Source organism: Setaria italica, chromosome II, assembly GCF_000263155.2.
Source record: "Setaria italica strain Yugu1 chromosome II, Setaria_italica_v2.0, whole genome shotgun sequence".
Lineage (NCBI taxonomy): Eukaryota > Viridiplantae > Streptophyta > Magnoliopsida > Poales > Poaceae > Setaria > Setaria italica.
This window is the reverse complement of record NC_028451.1, coordinates 8,460,079-8,480,981: the sequence shown is the minus strand read 5'-3', so window position 1 is coordinate 8,480,981 and position 20,903 is coordinate 8,460,079. Positions and strand designations below refer to the sequence as shown.

The window sequence follows — 20,903 nt, the reverse complement described above, 5'->3', positions numbered from 1 at the left end:
GTCCTATGTAGTGCTGGCTAAACTGACAGAGTGACAGCATGGCCGTGTGGCCGGAAGCCGGATCCGCCATGGCACGGGCCATCCCATGGGTTATGAACCGGGCCGGGCCTGGCGAACCAGGCCGTGGCGTGCTCGCCCACAGGGTGACGAATTGGGCCGTGCCTGGGACATTTATATTTTTTGCTTGAATTTTTCATCTCATTTTTTATTTCCTTTTTTTTTAGTCACCGGCAGGCGGCAGCAGCTCTCACGCGTCGTGCATTGCCATTTCGCCGCGAGAAAAAAAAAAAAAACCCACACCTCACGGCTCGCCCCGAGGCCGCGGTCCGCGGATGGCTTCGCCGGCGGAGGAGGAGGGCCTGCTGGAGGTGCGGTGCGCGGGGTGCGGGGAGACGCTGGAGGTGGAGCGCGGGCTGACGGAGTTCGCCTGCCCGGACTGCGCCACGCCGCAGGCGCTCCCGCCGGAGCTCATGCCGCCGCCACGGCGGCGCCGCGCGGTTCCCATCCCGCCCGCGCCGGCGCCGGCGCGGGCGGCGCCTCCCCCCGCGGGCGCGAGGCTGCCGTGCGGGGCCTGCGGGGCGCTGCTGAGCGTGCCGCCGGGTCTCGCGCGGTGCGGGTGCCCGGTCTGCGGCGCCGAGCTCGCCGTCGACGCCGCACGGCTCCGGCGGTACCTCGCGGCCACCGCCGCGCCGCCGCTCGTGCCGGTCTCGCTGCCGGCGTCCTTCCAGGCCCGAGAGGTGCCCCCGATGTTTTTCATTCCTGCGCCTCGCGCTTCGTCCCCGCTGGATCTCTAGATTAGCTGCACGATTGTGCTCCCACTCGCCATCGTGTCTAGTTAGAATCTGCTAATGTGGTGTGGCCGAGTTGGCTTATAACTTCCGGGGCACCAATTTTGTGCTCTCCGGTGGACATTGAGGCCCTTGGAAAATTTTCAGAAATCAGGTGAACAAATGGCCAAATGCAGCTAGCCTCTTTGACTCCTTTTGATCTACTAGGACGTGTCTGAGGATGTAGTTGCACCAATTTCAAGTTTTTTTATTTTTTTTTTATTTTTGGTGTTCCATTGGAGTAGTACTAAATTCTGAGATGCAATGTATTTTGCAGTCAACCATATGATAACGCAGCTCCTGTTGCATATACTATTTCTTTTGATTTGGGTTGTTAGGTTTGCTGGATACCTTGCATTTCATAATGTGAAGCTCAGTGTCTTTATCCATGACGCATGGTTTTCTCCCAACATTAGAACTTGCTTTATACTCTGGCTATGTTCCCAGTGTGTGGAGAGGGTAAAGATAAACCTGATGACCTTGTTTTGACCATCGATATACGCTAAAGCATGTAAATTGACTACATAACTAAAATTTGTGTTACTAGATTATCTTGCTAAATATATCTATCATCACTGCTAGCACTTCAATATATGACTATAATTGTTGCTAGCACTTCATGTTAAGCAACCATAGTTAATGTTTGCATCAGAGACAGAAAAGTCAAGAATGACTGTACTCTTTTTCTGAGACACTGTGCTTCTTATTTTTGCTTTGTTTTTATCGCGGTGTGCAGGTACAGCAAGAATATCCTGATTCTGCAGTTCGTGTAGGACATATTCAAGGATATCCAAATAATCGACTGGTTCATGTAGAGCGATCACAGATAAGATGTCGAAATACAGAGGCACTTTCGGAGTATCCTGATGCTCATACTGGCAGAGATGATATAGATACTGAAGTGTCAAACGAGATTAATGCAAGGCACTACCACAGGAGCGGATTTTCAGTTGCTTCTAGAACTTTTGGTGCAAAGAGGAGGCAGGTGGAAGCTCTAAATCATGTCACATATCAGGTGCACTCGCAGCAGTCCAATTATTCAGTTCACGCCGAACATCCAGAGCATACAATTCATGTCCGGGAGGCACATAATGAATCTCTTAATCATGCAGTTTGCAAATTTGTGGGGCATGTTGGGCTGATTAAGGAAACAACTGCTGTAAGGCACACCAACCAGGTAAACGGTACCGCTATTGACCCTGAATCTGTGACTGTGGAGAAGAGGCAGGCTCCAGCATCGAATCAGACCACACAGGACGTACAAAAGTATTCTTCCCGTAGCATTATATGTGCAGAGTATGCTACAGTCCCGTATCAGGATCAGGTGATTTATTTGCAAGAGTCTCAAATAGATCCTGTCAATCATGGGGACAATGTGCATATGCAGCCGAGTGATAGGATCAGCGCAAGGGATGGCAATTGCATAACTGGACACTCAGTTAGCCATGAAGCTATTAGGTCAAAGGAAAGACAGATAGACGTAGTGAACAAGGCCACACATCTGATGCCAAAGCAGCATGTTGATAATAGGGCTCATGCAGAACACACTGTAGCAGATCATTCAGATCAAATGATAGAACATATGTGTCATGCCACTTATGGAGGGGAAGAATGCTTGCAGAAAACAAATGGTAGTGTTGCAAAGCACAACAATAGGCAAAGTGAGCACTTAACTGGTTGTAGAAACAGTAATATGGAAGATAGATATGTAGAGCCCTTGAAGCAGGCAATGCATGAGGCAGAAGAACAGCCTGCATATTATATTTCTAATAAAGCACAGGAGCATGTTGAGCCTCCAAATAGTGGTGTCATTCGGCATGGAAATAAAAAAATTGGAACTAGAGCTGAACCTGGTTCAACTTGTAATGAGCAAAAATGGACTATCCCTGCTGAACAACCCATTTTTGAAGAACAGGGACATGCACCTTCAGTATATGATACCCAGACACAACATATTGAACCAGATTTGGGGAAGCAGGCTCCTCGACGAACTCAAAAGAGGAAGAAGCTATTGACGGCAGCTTCAAACAACAGGCTGCAGCTTAGGCGTAGTAAACGTTTAACCCCCGAGTCAAATGCTGTAGTTGACACTGGGCCATTAGAAACTTATCCTCCAGAACAGCAGGTTGCTTCTCCATATCAAAATCGATCTGACCTTCCAGATATAGATGGGATCATTGCCAATCTCTGCCCTGGTTCATCCCCTCAGCTCAAGATGCCTCAGTTACACTCTACTGAGTCAGAACCTTTTAATGTAGCTGCATTGCCTGCTTCAGATCCATATCTGGAGTCTCTTAATGAGGTCATCGAAGAGCATGGCATGGACAAAACAAGAACTGAAGTTGAATCCACCTTAATTTATCAGAGACAGGGAAAGGCAGGGTCTCCTAAACTGCTTAGCCCTATTGAACAGGAGCCAGAACATTCTGATGATAACATCCCGATGCATCAGGACGAACCTGACATGGGACAACTGAGTGCAAAATTGACTCATAAGAGCATGAAGAGAAATCTGGTGTCTTCTTTAAATGAAGGGATTGAGCATAGGCGTAGTAAGCGTTTAGCCAAACAATCAGCTGCCACTACATACTATGAATCTCCAGAAAGTGATTCTGAGGAAAGTCAGGCTGCCTCTCCAAGTATTTCTAACTCTCTAGACATTGGCCGAGCTAGTGATGATAGTTCCTCTAGTTTACAGCCTCAGCATGATACACCTCAAAGAAGCTCAAATGAAGCAGACAGTGTTACCATGCAGTCTGCTTCTTCAATTCCTGACATGTCTGATCCTGAGAGTTTTGCGCGTTATTACAGTAAAGTATACCCTCCAGAGGTTAGGAGGGCTCTTGAAAGGAATTCTAATGTATGGCTTGAGCCGCGCCTCATACATCAGAGCCCTTCTAGTTACTTGCATGCCGGTAAGGTGTTTACAATTTTCCTGTGTTGTTGGCTGTTTAATATCAATGGCTGATGAGCTGACTCTAGAAGAAACTGATGAATTCTTATACATAGATTTTAAGTAGCTAGAAAAAGTTGGGACATGTGAGTGAATTAAGAGGTCATCATCGGTTGTATAGCTCATCTCTCCTTTTGTAGGTGGCAAGGAAAAGAGAAGACGCGGTCGTGGTTCTACATTGTGCCTCAAAATCTGGACTATGCCTGAGGGTGTCAGGATTCCGGTGTCCTTGAATGATCTCGGTCAACCTATTGGAAACGAGGCAGCCACCTTGAGTTACTTTCTGGGCACAATTGCACGAGATGTAACATTGGCACCTCTGACATATACAGATTGGAGGGGTTTTCCGGAGAAAAACAAGGATGTCATGTGGCATTTAGTTAACGTAAGCATAATTGTGCCTCCACCATGAAAAGATTATACATGTTCTCCCGTGGGTCTTTCACTAGCTCTTTCCCCATTCTGTGTTTGTTGGTGCAGCTCAAGTTTGTCATCGCTCCAATTGGTGAAATCTGGGCTATGAAAGCTTTGGGTAAAAAGTGGAAGGACTGGAGAGCTACCTTAAAACATGAACGGTATGATGTCCATGAGACAGATGAGGAACGTCTTGCTGATCGAGATGCTCGTGTCCCAGAAGAACAATGGAAATGTCTTGTAGCATATTGGGGCACTGAGAAGGCCAAGGTAGTGTTCAACATTCTATCTAATATGTCAACAATATGAAAACCAATTAGGAATATTTTGAGTCAAGTTTGGATTATTTACTTAACTGTGTTGTTGTTTTATAGGCTGCAAGTGCTCGCTGTAGAGCTTTGCGAGCAAGGCAACCTGTTCATAAACATAGAGCAGGGTCGAAGAGTTATGCGCGGATACGCGAGGAGGAGGTAAGTTTAGATTACTCCTTTGTTTTCACCTAGAAGATGCCTTGATTATGTTATTCATCATGCAACAGAGACAAAAACGACCAAACAAGGAGGAACCAAGCCGCACAGATATATTCATATTGACTCATACACCAAAAGATGGGAAAGGGAGACCCATTGATCAAACAACAGCTGATGTAATTGTAAGTCTGATAAAACACTCAAGAAGGAAACTTACTTTGAAATGCTTCATCATGTTGCTCCTTAAATCACCTGTCACTTACACCCATCACGTATTAACTTTTCCCTGAAGTCTTGCCTTCGCAAAGAAGCACACAAGAGGCAAGAAGGTTCGGCAAGTGGTTCTATGGATGATGTCTTTGCCAAAATTGTCGGTCCAGACACAAGGGACACGAAGCGAACTTATGGACCTGTGCCCTGCACCAGTGAGCTCCGTGGAAAGACAGCTGCCAAGGTGTCTTTGAGGCTAGCTCATGCGGCTAAAAGGAATGCAGAGGAGGAGGCGGCCACACTGAAGAAGAAGATGATGGAAATGGAAGAAAATAACAGGAAGCTTCAGGAGGATCTGGCCTGCGCGAAGAGTCCAGCTAGTAGTGGTGTGAAAGACAGGAGGAGGATGTCAACTGATGATCTGCAGAGGAACCAACCCGTGAATCATTAGGTCTCCCAGCTATCCACAGGTACTGAACTTCCAGTACTGAACTTCAACTATTTGTTAGCCACGTTAGAAGTGGATCACTTTTGATGTTTCCTCTCTCTGTAATTGCCAAGACCTTAACATGTTTATTGTTGATTATTGTGCAGACAGTGCAACCCTGTGTCTTTTTCCAAGACAAGCCTATCCAGAACCAAAGAAGACCACAGAATGTTCAAAGACTTCACTCTCTGTTTTTGTAGACTGGTGAAATGCATCACTTTTTGAAACGGTCAGAATCTAGGCATTTTCACCAAAGATGCACTCAAGCAAATTGGTAGTACCTGAAAGTTATGGTTCTGAATGGGTAACCAGGTGTTTTGATTATTGGTGAACATGCAAACTGGATGTTGACTAGGGGCTGGTTTGGCAGGGCTCCAGCTCCAGCTTCTCCTGCGGCTTCAGTGAAGCCCTACCAAACAATTTGGTCAAAAACGGCTCCACCCCTAAAGCACTAGAGGAGCCGGAGCCGTTTTATATGGAGAAGCCGGAGTTAAAAAAAAGTGGCTCCTTCGGCTCAGGCTCCTTTTAGGAGGAGCTGGAGCCCTATCAAATTGGTCCTAGATGATGGTGGTCCATCTCACCGTACCTTCAGTTGTCAATTGTCATGCTTCTGTTGCCTTCCAGGCTTGGTTGTCACGGCCTCAGCTACTTGAAAACGGTCAGAATCCTTTCCTTACTCGTGGCTGAATAAGTGTTTTTGCCTCAGTTCATACGCAGCTGACTAGATTAAACCCTAGAAGCTAGAAACCTGCTATGCATCTAGATCTCACATCGGCAGAGCTTTTATCTGATTACTCTAGCCTCTGGGCATCATCAATAAGCAGGGTGAGCGCAAGGCTATACTCCCTCCGTTCCAACTTGTTTCGACTTTTCTAAATTCATAGATATTATTATGGATTTAGACATACATTATATCTAGATGCGTAATATACATTATATCTAGATGCGTAATGATATCTATGAACCTAGAAAAGTAAAAAACAACCTATAATTTGTAAGAACGGAGGGAGTATATAGCATACTCCAATAACAAATTATGACTAAACAACACCATTGATGACTTGTCTCCCTCTAGTCTTCAAATAGTTTTGTTAGAAACAGTGACATGGCCACCAAGATACCATTTTGACCATAAATTAATCGAACACATTGATAATATATTTCGAAAGCTAATTTGAAGATATTTAAAGAGATACCGATTATCAAAACTAAAATATGTTGGAGAGAGGGGAGGGAGTATAAAGTTAATCACTCATATGCTAACTAGCATTTAAATAGGCTCCATTATCTTGTTAATTACACATTAAGCACTTAGAGCAAACTTATGCATCGTATCCATTTGGTAAGCATATAGTTCTCTTACCTAAACACACGTCTAAACATTACATTTATGCATGCCCTAATTTTCTCTAGAAAAAAAAGCTAACGATGGCGAGTATCATCGCCTGGCCTTTTGGGCCTCCTGGCCCAATAGCACAGCTTGGCGATGAAATTGCGCGGGCTAAGCAGGTTGGCGGGAACTTTTCCATCATGAAACGTTATGGCGGGAACAAAATGATATTTCCCGCGAGAACCGCTGGAGGAGCGGAACAAATCTGAAATCCACCCACCTCATCGGAATCGGGTCTCAATTCGCACGCTTTCCAAAATTTGACACCCAATTCGTATGCCTCCCAGAATTCGACACCGAGCATGCGAATTGTTTCAATGCAGGTGTTTCTCTCTTCTTTTCTTCATTTTCTTTCTTTTTTTTTCTTTTCCTTTTTCTTTTCAAGGACTCTTTTGCCCCTGCCGATTATCCTTTCACCGGAACGGATCGAGCGACTCGGTGTGCATCTCCTTTCTTCCGTGAAGAACAGCGTCGCCGCCGCCGGTGCCAAGACTTGCCGCTGCCCAAGGCTCGCCGGCTGCCTAGCAATGCCGCCGGCGCCTCCCGTCCCTTTCCCCCTCGATGCAATGTCGCGTGGGCTGAAGTCGGTCATCCTCCTGCACACTTGCGTGAGGATGGGATGCTGTCCAGCTGCTTCATGTATTGCTTTGCTAATTGCGTGCATGGAAGAAGCAGGGAGAGTTGATAGGAATTGAGCTTGAATTTTGGTGCGGAGGGACTTGGATTTTGGTGCTAGCTTTTGGAGAAAGGAGCAGCGGAGGCGATTTGGATTTTCCAAAGGCCAACACACACAGCGCTGGGCTGCTTCTCCGCCGAGGGCTCGCGGCCTTCGCAGCGGGCGAAGCGGTCCTTGATGCGCAACCGTGGCGCGCCAGCCGCCAGGGACCTTTGCCGGCGACAGCACAACGGAGGAGAGGAGCGGAGCTTCTGAAGATAAGGTAGGGGCAAAATTGACTTCTCACATGGGCTGGAAGTTCAAAAGAAGAAAGAAAATAGAGAAAAGGAGAAGAAAACACCTGAACTGAAAGAATTCGCGTAATTTTGGAAAGCATACGTATTGAGTGTCAAATGGTGTGCGAATTGGAACCCAAATATTGAAATTTCTCATCGGAATCGGAGGGGACGAGAGAGCGCGTGGCGGTGGCGACAGTGAAGATGGCGGGGCCCGGCAGAAGCCGGCGCGCCTCCCGGAGCTGCCACCGGAGTGCGTGGCTGATGCCGCGAGGTCAGGGCATGCATACCTCCATCCGTTTGTCCTGACTTCCGTTACGAATCATGTTAGTACTAACATGTGATCTTGCTGTGCTGTTGGGTTGAATGCAGGCCTTACATATCGCTTGACAAGTATACCGTGGAGGACCCTGACATCAGCGAGCCGATTCCAGAGGAGAAGCTCACCTGCGACCTCAGCGGCCTCATGTCATCACTAAAAGCCTGATCTGCTGTGCCCTTTTGATGTTGAAGCCCTCCAGCTGCAGAGTTGTAGTCTGAAACTCTGATCTCCATGAATCGTGACCAGGAGCTTCAAATCAAGAAACAGAGCACGCGGAATTTGGGACTTGGCTTGCCCTTGTGACCAGGAGCTTCAAGTGAAGAAATCAGAGCAAGCGGAATTTGGGGCTTCTCTTGCAGTGCAATTGTGTTGGCTGGAGTTGTGCTATGAACATGGATAAACTTGTAGGATTGCGTTCGTTGTTGAATGGAACCAAACCTTGTCCTGTTTTCTGAAGATCTGAATTATATCCGTTCCAGGAACCAAAATTTGATGTTAGGTCCTTCTCTTGAAGTGATGAAACATCCAGCCAACTCCTGAATGTCCGATTCCTAAAAATTTTCATCCGCGAGACCTGCTGTTGTTTTCAACGAGTCACTTACCATATTAAACAATATTCTTACTCAACGTAAAATGTACAATTAATCTTATTTCAGACCATCTTTGTAATTCTGAAATTCTGATCTTAGTAAATCGTGACCAGGAGCTTCAAATGAAGAAACAGACAGGGCGAATTTGGGACTTGGCTTGCCGTTGTGTCATCTGGCAGTGGAATTGTGCTGGATGAGTTTATGCTATGAATGTGAATTAACTTGTTATAATTTTCCATGTTGATTGAAATCAAACTTTGTCCCGTTTTCTGAAGATCCCGAATCTCTGTTCAAGAAACCAAAGTTTGATATTGCTGTCCTTCCTTTCAAGTGAAACCTCCAACTATCTAACTCCTGAACTTCCAATTCCTACAATCTTTTTCATCTGTGGGACCTACTGTTGTTTTCAAGGAGTGATACCATAAAACTGTATCCTTCTTCCATATTAAAAAAACCACAATTAACTCTCCAATAAAACTATTCAGACCATCTTCATAATAGCTGGAAATCACCACGGACTGATTGGATGTTCCTCCAATTTGCTCAACATAGTAGACCATACAGTGGGGAAAAAAAAGCAAATACAGACTAGTAAATGATTTATTCAACTGAAACCATATGCATAGTAATATTTTCTAGATATACGCATGCTCTGTGTCATACACCATAGCTACAAAGGAACTAAGGAAGAACTCAAAGTGAAAGTATGTGATCAACCAAGTTATCAACGGCCTGCTGAGAAGACCCACTACTCTCAAGGCACATCAGCGTTGTCTCCAAATTCTTTGCTCTTTCTCTTATCTCCATTCTATCATTATCTTCCATCAGCATAGTGATTGCCCTCCTAATTTTCTCTCGTTGAAGCACACCCTCTAACAAATTTCTTGGATTACCTCGACACATGCTCCAAGCACTTTCCAAAAAGAATGGAAACGGGCTAATCTCATCAATGTGGCAATGGCAAATGCTCTCCAAGCTCTTGACACCATCAATGGAATAGAAGTGATTTCTACTGCAAATAATAGGGGTATTGAGTTGATGAAAAGATCCGGTAGAAGGGCTTCTACAATGGATGACACAAACATGGTAGAAAAGGCAATTAATTTGGTGGCCAAGAAAAATTCACTTCAACCAGGTAATTGCCCATCTTTTCCTTCTATTTCAGATTCCAATATTGTTTCTAGAATTGCCAACCTAGGTGTTTCTATGGGTAGAGATAATAGTGTTATATCTTCTGTTACTTCTTAAAAACATAGAAATTGATAGACTTAAGGTGGCAGCTAAATTAAATGTTGGTAGCAATAGGTCTCCCTCTCCTAAAATTAATCTGGACGAGGGAGAAGAGGACTACTTAAATAGCTCCACCACGCTTGTGGGGATTTTGATGAGAGTGTGCACGAGGAGGGCCTAGACCACATTTGTAACGATCTAATTGCTACACCCGCATGAAAAAAAATCCAATTCTAGAAAAAAGAATAATAAGGTGGTCTCATCGGCTAAAAAACCAATAACACCAGGGATCTTCTCGAATAGCAGAGGTCTTGTGGACTAGGCTAAAGATGGGTACTTGGAGGATTTGGTTAAAGAGGAGCAAATAGATTTCGTTGCCCTGATGGAAATGGATCGGGATCACTTCTCAGATGGGACCCTTAAAAAACTTTGTGGTGGCAAAGAATTTATTTGGCACTGTATGGCACCACATGGTCGATCCGAGGGCATTCTCCTTGGAGTTGACCTTTCAGTGTTTGACATTGGATCCATCGATGAGGGGGACTTTTATATTAAGTTCACACTCCGAAATAAAAATGATGGCTACAAGTGGGCATTGTTTGTAGTTTATGGTCCTACTCAAAAGGAACATAAGGAAAGTTTCCTAATTGAGATGGCCAACATATGTAACAAAGAATCCTTACCGTACATAATTGGTGGGGATATTAATATAATGCATCATCCTGAAGATAAAAACAAGGACAACTTTGATGCAAAATAACCAGATTTATTTAACATGGTCATTCAAACTCTTGATCTCAGAGAGATAGAAATGTCGGGTCGTCAATATACTTGGTCGAGTAGCGGGGATGATACAACCTTTGAGAAACTAGATAGGGTCTTAGTTAGTACAGAATAGGAACATGAGTTTCCCCTCACAACAGTACATGCTAAAGATAGAAGTAACTCAGATCACACACCTTTGATATTAAATACATGTGCTTCTTCCCACAACAAACAATAACTATTATTTAAATTTGAATGTGGCTGGCTTATTAGAGATGGTTTCTATGATCTGGTTGCTAATAAATGGCAATCCGAAATCAAAGGAACCATTGCTATGGATATATGGTAGAATAAAATCAGAGCTCTTTGACAATTTTTGAGGGGCTAGGCCAAAAATATAGCTAGCCATAATAAAAAGGAGAAGAAAAAATTAATCCTAATGATCGATGATTTAGATAAAATAGCTGAGAAAAGGGTGCTCTCTGGCCATGAGTTAAATATGAAACACTACCTCAATGAACGATTAGTTCACTTATTGAGGGAAGAGGAAATTAAATGGTACGAGAGAGCTAAAACTAAAGACCTAGTGGAAGGTGATGACAACACCCAATATTTCCATTTGGTCGCTAATGGCAAGCATAGAAAACAACGCATCTTTAAATTAGAACAAGAAAATGGCATAATAGTGGGTGATGCTGAATTAAAAGCTTATATCACAAACTATTATAAGGATTTGTTCGGACCACCAGAGGTTAATGATTTTACCATGGTGGAGCATCAAAACCATGACATACCTGAGGTGACTGCAGATGAATATAGTATCCTCACAGCACCATTTACAGAGAAAGAGGTAAAAGAGGTTGTATTCCAAATGGAGCAAAATAAATCCCCAGGCCCTGATGATTTCCTAGTAGAATTTTATCAAGTATTCTGGGATATTATAAAAAAAAGACCTAATGGTATTTTTCACATCATTTTATAAGGAGTGTCTACCTCTACACAACCTCAATTTTGGAGTAATTACTCTCCTTCCCAAATTAAAAGGAGCAACAAAAATACAACAATTTAGACCCATCTGCCTACTTAATGTGAGTTTCAAGATTTTCACTAAGGTGGCTACTAATAGACTCATGGGAGTGGCTAGCTATGTAGTTAGACCCTCCCAAATGACATTTATGCCCGGTCGGAATATTATGGAGGGAGTACTGATTTTGCATGAAACTATCCATGAACTACACACTAAGAAACTCAATGCCGTTATTCTCAAAATTGACTTTGAGAAGGCCTATGATAAAGTAAAATAGCCTTTTTTACAGCAGACACTCAGAATGAAGGGATTTTGCCTACAATGGTGTTCATGGATTGAAAATTTTGTCTCGGGAGGTGGTGTGGGCATCAAAATTAATGATGACATTAGGCACTACTTACAGACAAAAAAGGTCCTAGGCAAGGAGACCCCATGTCACCTATCCTATTCAACATTGTGGCAGATATGCTCTCCATCTTGATTAAGAGGGCTAAGGATGATGGCCAAATTAAAGGAGTCATTCCTCACTTGGTTGAAGAAGAATTATCTATTTTGTAGTATACTGATGACAGGATCATATTCATGGATCACAATCTAGAGCAAGCTAAGAATATGAAGATTTTGCTCTCTGTCTTTGAACAATTGTCAGCCTTGAAGATTAACTCTTATAAAAGTGAAGCCTTTTGCTATAGAGAAGTTAAACATTATAAGTAAGAATATATTCAATTGTTTGACTGTGAACTAGGATCGTACCCTTTCAAGTAGATGCCTACAACAAACTCCGTAATGCAGATTGGAGTGCTATCGAGGAAAGATTCAAATGCAAACTTGGTACATGGAAGGCTAAACACTTGTCCTATGGGGGTCGGCTGATTTTATTAAATTCCATCCTTAGTAGCCTTCCTATGTTCATTATGTCTTTCTTTGAAATCCCTAAAGGTATCCTAAAGATACTGGATATCTATTGATCCAGATTTTTTTGGCAAGGTAATAGTGATAAATAAAAATATCGCCTAGCTAAATGGGATATCTTGTGTCGTATGTCGGTGTTTTATACTTGGCAACCTACTGAGAGGTATCCCGAGGTAGTAGATTAGTTGAGGGGGGATCGCCGGATTTGGAACTTGATGGAAAAAATGAGGACACAAGACACAGATTTATACAAGTTCGGGCCACCAGAGTAGCGTAATACCCTACGTCCTGTTTGGGGTGTTGTATATTGCACCCTGCGCTTGTGTGTTATTTGGTGTTGACAATTTGGTCATTTGTTGCGGTTCTCTATCTACTGATCTAGGTACCCCTACCCTCCTTTATATACTTTAGGGGGTGGGATTACTAGCTGGTTACATGGTAGGAGTCCTAATAGGATTATAAGGTATGAGTCCTAGTAGGAGTCCATCTTCTTCCTTCCTTATGGGTACTGGGGATCTATCCCCGACAAGCCTCCAAGAGCTTCATAGTCGAGTGTAGCAGCCTTCGAGTACTTTTCAGATCCTCGCGAGTAGTTTTGGTGCTTTTCGAGTACTTTGTCTGGCTGAATCTTCAAAGTTCCTCAAAGCTGCCATGAGGCTATAGTGTGCTCAAGCCCTTGATCATCGTATTTTGTAATCTTCATCTTCGGATTGTGATATAGAGGGCAGCAAAATTCGCACTCCATATGGAGTAGCCCCCGAGCCTTAGGTTGAATCGAAGAATCAGGCTAAGGGTCAATAAAATCTTGAATCTTCTTTTTTTGTCTTTAAAAAAATCAACTGTTAGGTGTAGCTTATCTGCCCCAAGCCTTGGAATGATTAAATAATCAATCTGAGGGTCTTTAGTCTTCACGCAAGTCATCATCCGAGTAGTTTTGCAGCGTCTAGCCCCCGAGCTTATGTGCCAGGTGAGCCGTAGAAGCCACGTTGAGTAGTTATTTGGCACTTAGCCCCCGAGCTTGGAAGCTAGCTGAGCTACTAGAGATATTTTGAGTAGTAATTGGCACTTAGCCCCCGAGCCTGGAAGCTAGCGGAGCCATTAGAGGTACGCTAAGCGTCCTAGAGAGTCGTCGCCAAAGCTTGACCTGCAAAAAGAGATGCATACATTATGTAGCATATTGTAGAATATTGATACTACTGAAATTTATTCAGTGATAAATGTAATGTAAATGTTATGTGTCATGCTCTTGTTTCAGCCATATTTTTCCCGAGTACTTAGCCTGTTACGTTTAGACTCCCGGTCCTTATTTAGCTATTGCCACTGCGTGTGAGATCTTTGTCTCGTGTATGCATACTGGCACTACTGCTACGTGTCTGAGATCTTTGTCTCGTGTACACGTCCTAGTGTTTAGGCATGATAGAAGATCCAAGACTTTCATGAATTAAGGTGTGTTCTGCTCGAGGAGATTAGTGACCGCTAAGAGAAGACATTTAAAATAAGTAGTTGGCATTGCGATAAAAAGACTGCGCAATTGCACGTAAAGTAGTCATTGAGACTTTTCTGCCTTTTTAGCAAGGAGAGTGTGTGTTGCCGCACATAGGATTTGTGCCTCCTTAGGGTGTAGCCGCTGCGAGCCTCCAACACTTAGTGCACCAAACTTGTGGTTGTAGCCTTCAAAATTCAATGTACCAAGCCTGTTGGCGGAGCTTCCGGAATTGAGTACACAAAACCTGTGGCTATAGCCTCCGTAATTCGGTGTACCAAGACCATGGCTGTTGGTTAACATACCCCAGGAATAATTGGCAAAGTGTAGCTCTGGAAGGTAATTTTCGTCGAGAGTATAAAATAATTAAAAAAGTGACTTAGCTTGATTCGTGGACGATTGTCGACGAAGCTGTGGCGGTCATCGTGAAGCCGTGACAGTTGTTGATGAAGCCGACTAGTCGGAGTCAATTCCGACTAGTTGGCCCTTGACTAGTTTGTAGTCGAGACGAGAAGTTTTAGGTAGTCTCTATTGTGTCGCCGAGTGTGAAGCTAGCGCAGTCATGCATGTTGAAGTCCCACATGCATTTCTTGAGTACGTGTAGTGAAGAGGAACAGATCTCTTGGTGGCCTTCCTTGTGCGTGTACTGAAACTCCGAAAAGTAGCCTTGCACGAAGAGTACTCGAGCTGATAGTTTTCTTGATCCACGCACGAGCAGTAGATGGAATATTGATTGGCTTTCATTTCTTCAGTATAGGATTCGGCAACTGGAGGCAATTAGCTTAAGATGCATCGTTGGTGACTTCGACTTGGAGACGGAAAAATAATTCCGCCAGTATTTTTCCTTCTCACGAGCATTGAGCAATAGCAGATCATTAGCCTTGAGCGACACATGGAGCCATGGAAGATGATCAGCTATAGCAGTGCAACCAGTGCTGCAGGTTTTTGCATGCAGACGAGCTGACAACCGATTGATCTCCCGCAAGCTTCTTGTATTCACTTCGAATTGGAACTCGGCGACTTGCTTCTTGTCGAGTAGATTGATTTTGAAGATGAGGTCCTTTAAGCTCGTCCGATGATCTCGACGATAGCCCCTACCTGGCGCGCCAGATGTCGGTGTTTTATACCTGGCAACCTACTGAGGGGTATCCCTAGGTAGTAGATTGGTTGGTGGGGGATCACCGGATCCGGAACTTGATTGTAAAAATGAGGATACAAGACACAGATTTATATAGGTTTGAGCCGCCAGAGTAGCGTAATACCCTCCTGTTTGGGGTGTTGTGTATTGCACCATGCGCTTGGGTGTTGTTTGGTGTTGAGAATTTTGTCCTTTGTTGTGGTTCTCTATCTGCCAATATAGGTACCCCTACCCTCCTTTATATACTCCAAGGGGGTGGGATTACTTGTCGGTTACAAGGTAGGAGTCTTAGTAGGATTACATGGTACGAGTCCTAGTAGGATTACAGAGAAGTCCTAGTAGGATTACATGGTACCCCTTTAAGTAGGAGTCCATCTTCTTCCTTCCTTGCGGGTACTGGGGATCTATCCCCGATATCTTCTGAAAGATCAAGGGGTCTGGGAATAGCAGATTTATATATTAACAATAAATGTCTCATTAGCAAATGGCTATTTAAATTGCTAAACAAAGATAGCACATGGCATACCCTACTTACGAACTGCCTATCCCAGGTTAAAATTAAACCTGGCAATTCACACTTTTGGAAAGGTTTGCTTAATGTTAGGGAAGATTTTTTAGGTTGTGGGACCTTCAAGATAAAAGATGGTCCAAACTAGATTCTAGGAGGATACATGGGTAGGCTCTACACCACTCAAAGTGCAATTTCCCACTATATAATATAGTGTACTATCTTCACGTAACAGTGGCAAATGTCATGAAACAAATATAGCTAAATATATCATTTCGAAGAGCTTTAGTCGGAGATAAACTGACTGCCTAGCATAATCTTGTAGCTAAAGTAGCCACTCATCAGCTTTCTGATGGGAGGGATAATTTTACCTAGGATTTGTATAGATAAGGCAAATTTACTGTTCATACTATGTATCAATATCTGATACTCCTTTCATCAATAAATTTATATGAAATCTATTCCTCTAAAAATAAAGATCTTCTTTTGGTATCTCCAATGGGAGGAGTTATTAACGACGGATAACTTAGCTAAAAGGAATTGGACTGGGAGTCAAAATGCCGTTTATGTGATTGTAACAAAACAATTAAGCATCTCTTATCTGATCGTCAACATGCTAAGATAATTTGGAAGGTTGTAAATATAGCTACTGGGTTAACCCCACCAAGATCAATACAACACATGCTTGGAAATTGGTTAAAAGGCATGAATAAAAAATATAGAAATTTAATTTTCATTGGGGTTGAAGCTCTGACGTGGGCAATTTGGTGTACGCGTAACAATCTAGTTTTTGAAAAAGAACGATTAACTTCTTTTATGGAGGCTATTTTCAGGGAAGCATATTGGCTGCGATATTGGTCCCTGCTGCAGCGTGAGGAAGCAAGGGAGACCATCTGTTTGGTAAGCAAGGTGTTGGAGATCGTCGCCCTGGATATCTTTACCAAGAATGAATGGAGAAGCAATAATAGACTTCGCTTTTGATTTCTTTATGTCGTTTCCATACTATTTCATTATTTGTGTGATCAGTTGATGTGCTGAGAATTGAATACTGTAAAATTTTGCTGGGTGCGGTCGCAGAGGCTCGATATTTATCCATTTTAAGAAAAAAAACCTCTACCAAAATCCCTATCTCCCACCTGTCCTCCACATACCTTCCGGTTGCTGGCTGATCTCCAAAGTGAGGCCTCGATAGCATCGGCACCCCCTCGTAGATACTCTCTAGGGTAGAGTCCCATCCACTGTGAGTCCAGAAGCCACCGATGGCAGAGTGGGCTAGCACCTCCTGTTGTTGGGCCCACTCGATCACCTTCCTCCAACCCTTCACCGCACTCTCAAACCCTTCAGGTAGCTCTGGTTTCTCCACCCCAAGCTCAAGGCCGCGTCGAACCACCCATAGAAAACGTCTTACCACTATTCGCTAAACCCCATGCGACCTCGTAAACTCATCTTGAGTGACATGAACCACACTACCAAAGCTCACATATAGCACGGTGCCTGAGTCTTGTGTGTCTAGCCACTGGATGCAGGTGCTGTCTTGGTTGAGTAGCTAGGCTAGTCCCCACGCCATCGATAGAGGCGAGTTTGTGAAGTGGACCTATGGCAAAAATCATGGGCTTCAAGAGCTTCGAATGTGTTGATTATTGCGCCGTAAGACCTTGCTGTGGTCTCGGTGGCTGCTAGATTCAACAACTTCAGCCCAATTTCTTTGTTGGGAAGTTTGCTTGGGTCAAACAAGTCCCGCACTTGTAGTGGTAGCAGTTCCTTCACTGGCAAGAGTAGGTTGGACTCTGAAATGAAATAGAAAATGCTGCATCAACAAGAGTAGGCTGGACTCTGAAATGAAGTAGAAAATGCTGCATCTCCTTGCAGAAGTAAATGACGTAGGAAACTAATTTCTATTTTAATTTGACCCATATGAACCGGTCAACAGGAAGCTCTATACAAGCATACACGTCTTCTCTCGCAAATGATAAAAATATTTTTAATAAATCTAATGTCAACAATTTTGGGATTTGCATGATTTGAACCTATCTGCATTTTTATAGGCCTTGCTATAGAAAGCACACTATATATTACAAGAAGAATTAGCAGTGCTAAAAACATTACATTTACTAATGAATGTAGCACTTCTCGTAACAAATCTAGTGATATTAAAGGCTAGTATGTATGTGTTGTCTGTTGCAGAAATTTTCAAGTGAACAATATTGATTGCCCCCCATATTTTAACAGTCAGAGCTACATACCCATCGAATTCAGTTTGAAGACATATTTTTTGTCGACTAAATAGACTGAGTAGTTCTTAATTCATGTTCAATCAGATCTATAAACAAATGCTAGCTGTGCTATACGAACCTTGCGCTGGCAAATAGCCCTTGTCGTAGAGCATGTCGTAGGACCTGAACAACCGGAAGCAGGCGGCGCTGCAGGCAGCGCCGGTCCTATGATTTTGAGGGCCCTCTGACGAACTCGTCGCGACGGCCCTCTAGACCATAAAATCTTATAATACATACGCTAATTTTACTTGTACAGGAAAGAAAATCTAATAATATATTTTTAATTTAACATGTGTGATAGTTATCGAGAACGAGAAACAACATAGACTAAAAGAGCAATATATTTGTACTTATAGAACTAATATGATTACCTTAAAGAAGAATAGAACTCCATCATATTCACTTCTTCTTATAAAAAGATACTTCTTCGAGCATTTCTTGATGCAAAATAATCAAGGACGGTATTGAAATCAATAGTGTCTAAGACTTCTCGATGGTGCATATAGCCAAGCCATTTAGCCTTTCTTGTGACATAGTTGATCTCAAATAGTCCTTCAATAATTTCAATTTTGAGAAACTTCTTTCGGCCGAAGCTACAGTCACAGGTACAGTTAAAAGAATTCGATAGGCAACTGAAACATTTGGATAGTAATCTGCATCCATAGCAAACTTCAGAATCTCTGGCGCCGACATCAAAGAATCTGGCAAAGTAACTTGCAACACCTTTAATTCTAAAAAAAATTATTAATCTCAACATTCGATGAGTTATCATGAGAAAAATTTTCCACAAAAATCTTACAACGCAACCAAAGATCAGCTTCATCCAAGGATTTCAAATTTTCTGAGTTGAACAAGAACTCAAAAACATTATCAAATGCTATCATAAGCTCAAATCTACTAGTCAATGAAGCAATTGCAGAATCAATCATAACTAGGAAGTACTCTCTTCTAAAGGAGTCCACAGCAGACTGTTGTATTTCCTCATCTTGGTCATCTTGTTTATCAAAATGTTTCTTTCTCTTTTGTTGACGTTTTGTAGGAAATATTGGATCTATATTCAATTCAAATGCAATATTTTTTTGTTGTATCCATACTAGAAGTGAAACCTTCATCTCTGTACTTCTTAAAATATGATATGACACCTTCAATGTGTTTGAGAGTAGCATCTATACTCACTATTTTAGATTGCAACTTCTTGCTAACCTTATTTATAGAGAATAAAATGTCGTGCCAAATAACCAAACCAATAGGAAATTCAAAATCTCAAGTGCACTCACCAAAGATTGACATTCACTAACTGCCATTGAGTCATCAGTTGAAGCCTTCTCTAGCGCTATTAAAGCTGATCTTATTTAAGGAGTTTGGAATCTTATAGCTTGAACACTTTTTATTCGACTTTCCCAGCGAGTATTAGACTATGACTTAACTGTCAATTCTGGGATATTGTCAACCAAAATCTTCCACCTTTTGGTAGATTTTGCAAACAGGGTGTATATACGTTGGATAATGCCAAAAAACGAAATAGCTTGCTTGCAAGATTTCAAATATCACAAATAGTAAGATCCCAAATAATGGCATATTATATGAAAACAATATATAACATATAAAAGAAATAATAGTTTACCTGCAAGATTTTCCCATATCACAAAGAGTAAGATTCAGACTATAACATGCACATGGCATGTATACTGCTCTTGGATTAATTTCAAGCAAGCGCTTCTGAACACCTTGGTGATAACCCTTCATATTTGAACCATTATCATAGCCTTGTCCTCTCACATCATCAATATTTAAATCAAGAGAGGCCTATACATTCTTTAATTCATTAAAAGGACCCAATCCTGATGTGTCATCTACTTTCAAGAACTCTAGGAAGAACTCCTCTACCCTTGGAACATTCCTCGACATATTGACACACCTAATAATTAGAGTCATTTGTTCTTCATGGCTCACATCTGGAGTACAATCTAAAATCACATAAAAATATGTGGCATCCTTAATGATCTTTAATATAGTTTGTTTCACACAATCTGCAAGAAGAGAAATCATCTCATTCTAAATTTTATGCCCAAGATAATGACGATGAATCTCACTATTTTGAATCCGCCTAATATGGTCTTGCATCACAGGATCAAATCCACCCATCATTTCAACTGTGCCCAGAAAGTTACCATTGTTAGTTTGATATAGTTTCTCTTTTTGCCCTCGGAAAGCCAAATTATGTTTAGCAAGAAACTTGACAGCAGAAACGATTCTTACTAAAACTTGTCTCCAACGCTCTCTCTCCTTTGCAATTTCTCGTTGCAAATCATCATCAATTGTTTTATTTTTGCTCAAAATCAGCTTAAATTCATTCCAAGTATTCATGTTTCTTATATGCTCAACACTATTCTCATGTTCCTTGAGTCTTAAACTAAGATGTTTCCAGTCCTTCAATCCATCATGTGCTACCAAACTTTTGTTCTGATTTGATTTGAACAAATTGCAGCAAAAATAAAAAACTTCATCTACATGTTTAGAGTAAACCAACTATTTTCTATCAATCACCTCACCATTGCTTAACTTTCTGGAGTAGTAAGCATATGAAAAATGTCTATTGTGAGCATCTACAGGGAACTCAAGATTCAATTCTCTCACTGGTCCTTTTTCAATCAAAATATCTCTACCCTTATTATCAAGATTCTCCCAAGTTCTGGGATCAAAGACATCATGAATAGAAGGTTGCACATCATCAATTGAATTTTCAGGTTGAGAGGAAGGTTGTAAATTTTTATTCTCTATAGTATCAACTTGTTCACTTAAATTATCATTAACTTGTTGTTGCTCTTCTTCTTGATTATCAAATGCATCTATAGGGTTGTCATCATGCACAGCACTACTTGAAGCTGACAAAAAACTTATCTAAAGCGCCTTGTTGTGACTGAACAAACTGCTCTTCTTATCTTTTTTGTTT

At 42.3% G+C, this 20,903-nt stretch overlaps 1 protein-coding gene and 1 pseudogene across 4 annotated transcripts; one reads left to right on the top strand and one right to left on the bottom strand.

Moving 5' to 3' along the window:
• The first annotated feature begins 266 nt into the window (after positions 1–266).
• On the top strand, positions 267–8,588 carry LOC101784930. 4 transcript variants are annotated; one of them, XM_022824383.1, is made up of 10 exons: positions 267–737; positions 1,564–3,742; positions 3,921–4,165; positions 4,261–4,464; positions 4,569–4,664; positions 4,733–4,846; positions 4,957–5,344; positions 5,469–6,019; positions 7,137–7,976; positions 8,075–8,588. In XM_022824383.1, exons 1-7 carry the CDS (start codon positions 333–335, stop codon positions 5,323–5,325), a joined length of 3,612 nt encoding a protein of 1,203 aa, XP_022680118.1. In that variant the 5' UTR covers positions 267–332; the 3' UTR covers positions 5,326–5,344; positions 5,469–6,019; positions 7,137–7,976; positions 8,075–8,588. The 4 variants fall into 4 exon arrangements, with proteins under 4 accessions (XP_022680118.1, XP_022680116.1, XP_022680117.1 ...); XM_022824381.1 differs by having other exon boundaries at positions 6,841–7,976; XM_022824382.1 differs by having other exon boundaries at positions 6,836–7,976.
• Positions 8,589–9,307: 719 nt separating this feature from the next.
• The window catches only part of LOC101784531, a 13,440-nt pseudogene continuing 1,844 nt past the window's right edge, over positions 9,308–20,903 (bottom strand).

What these genes read in the sequence shown, in the direction of transcription:
- LOC101784930 (XM_022824384.1), top strand. Translation starts at nt 333, where the DNA reads ATGGCTTCGCCGGCGGAGGAGGAGGGCCTGCTGGAGGTGCGGTGCGCG. An exon ending in CGTCCTTCCAGGCCCGAGAG is followed by an intron (nt 738 to 1,563) that starts GTGCCCCCGATG and finishes CGCGGTGTGCAG; the next exon opens with GTACAGCAAGAATATCCTGA. An exon ending in TTCTAGTTACTTGCATGCCG is followed by an intron (nt 3,743 to 3,920) that starts GTAAGGTGTTTA and finishes CTCCTTTTGTAG; the next exon opens with GTGGCAAGGAAAAGAGAAGA.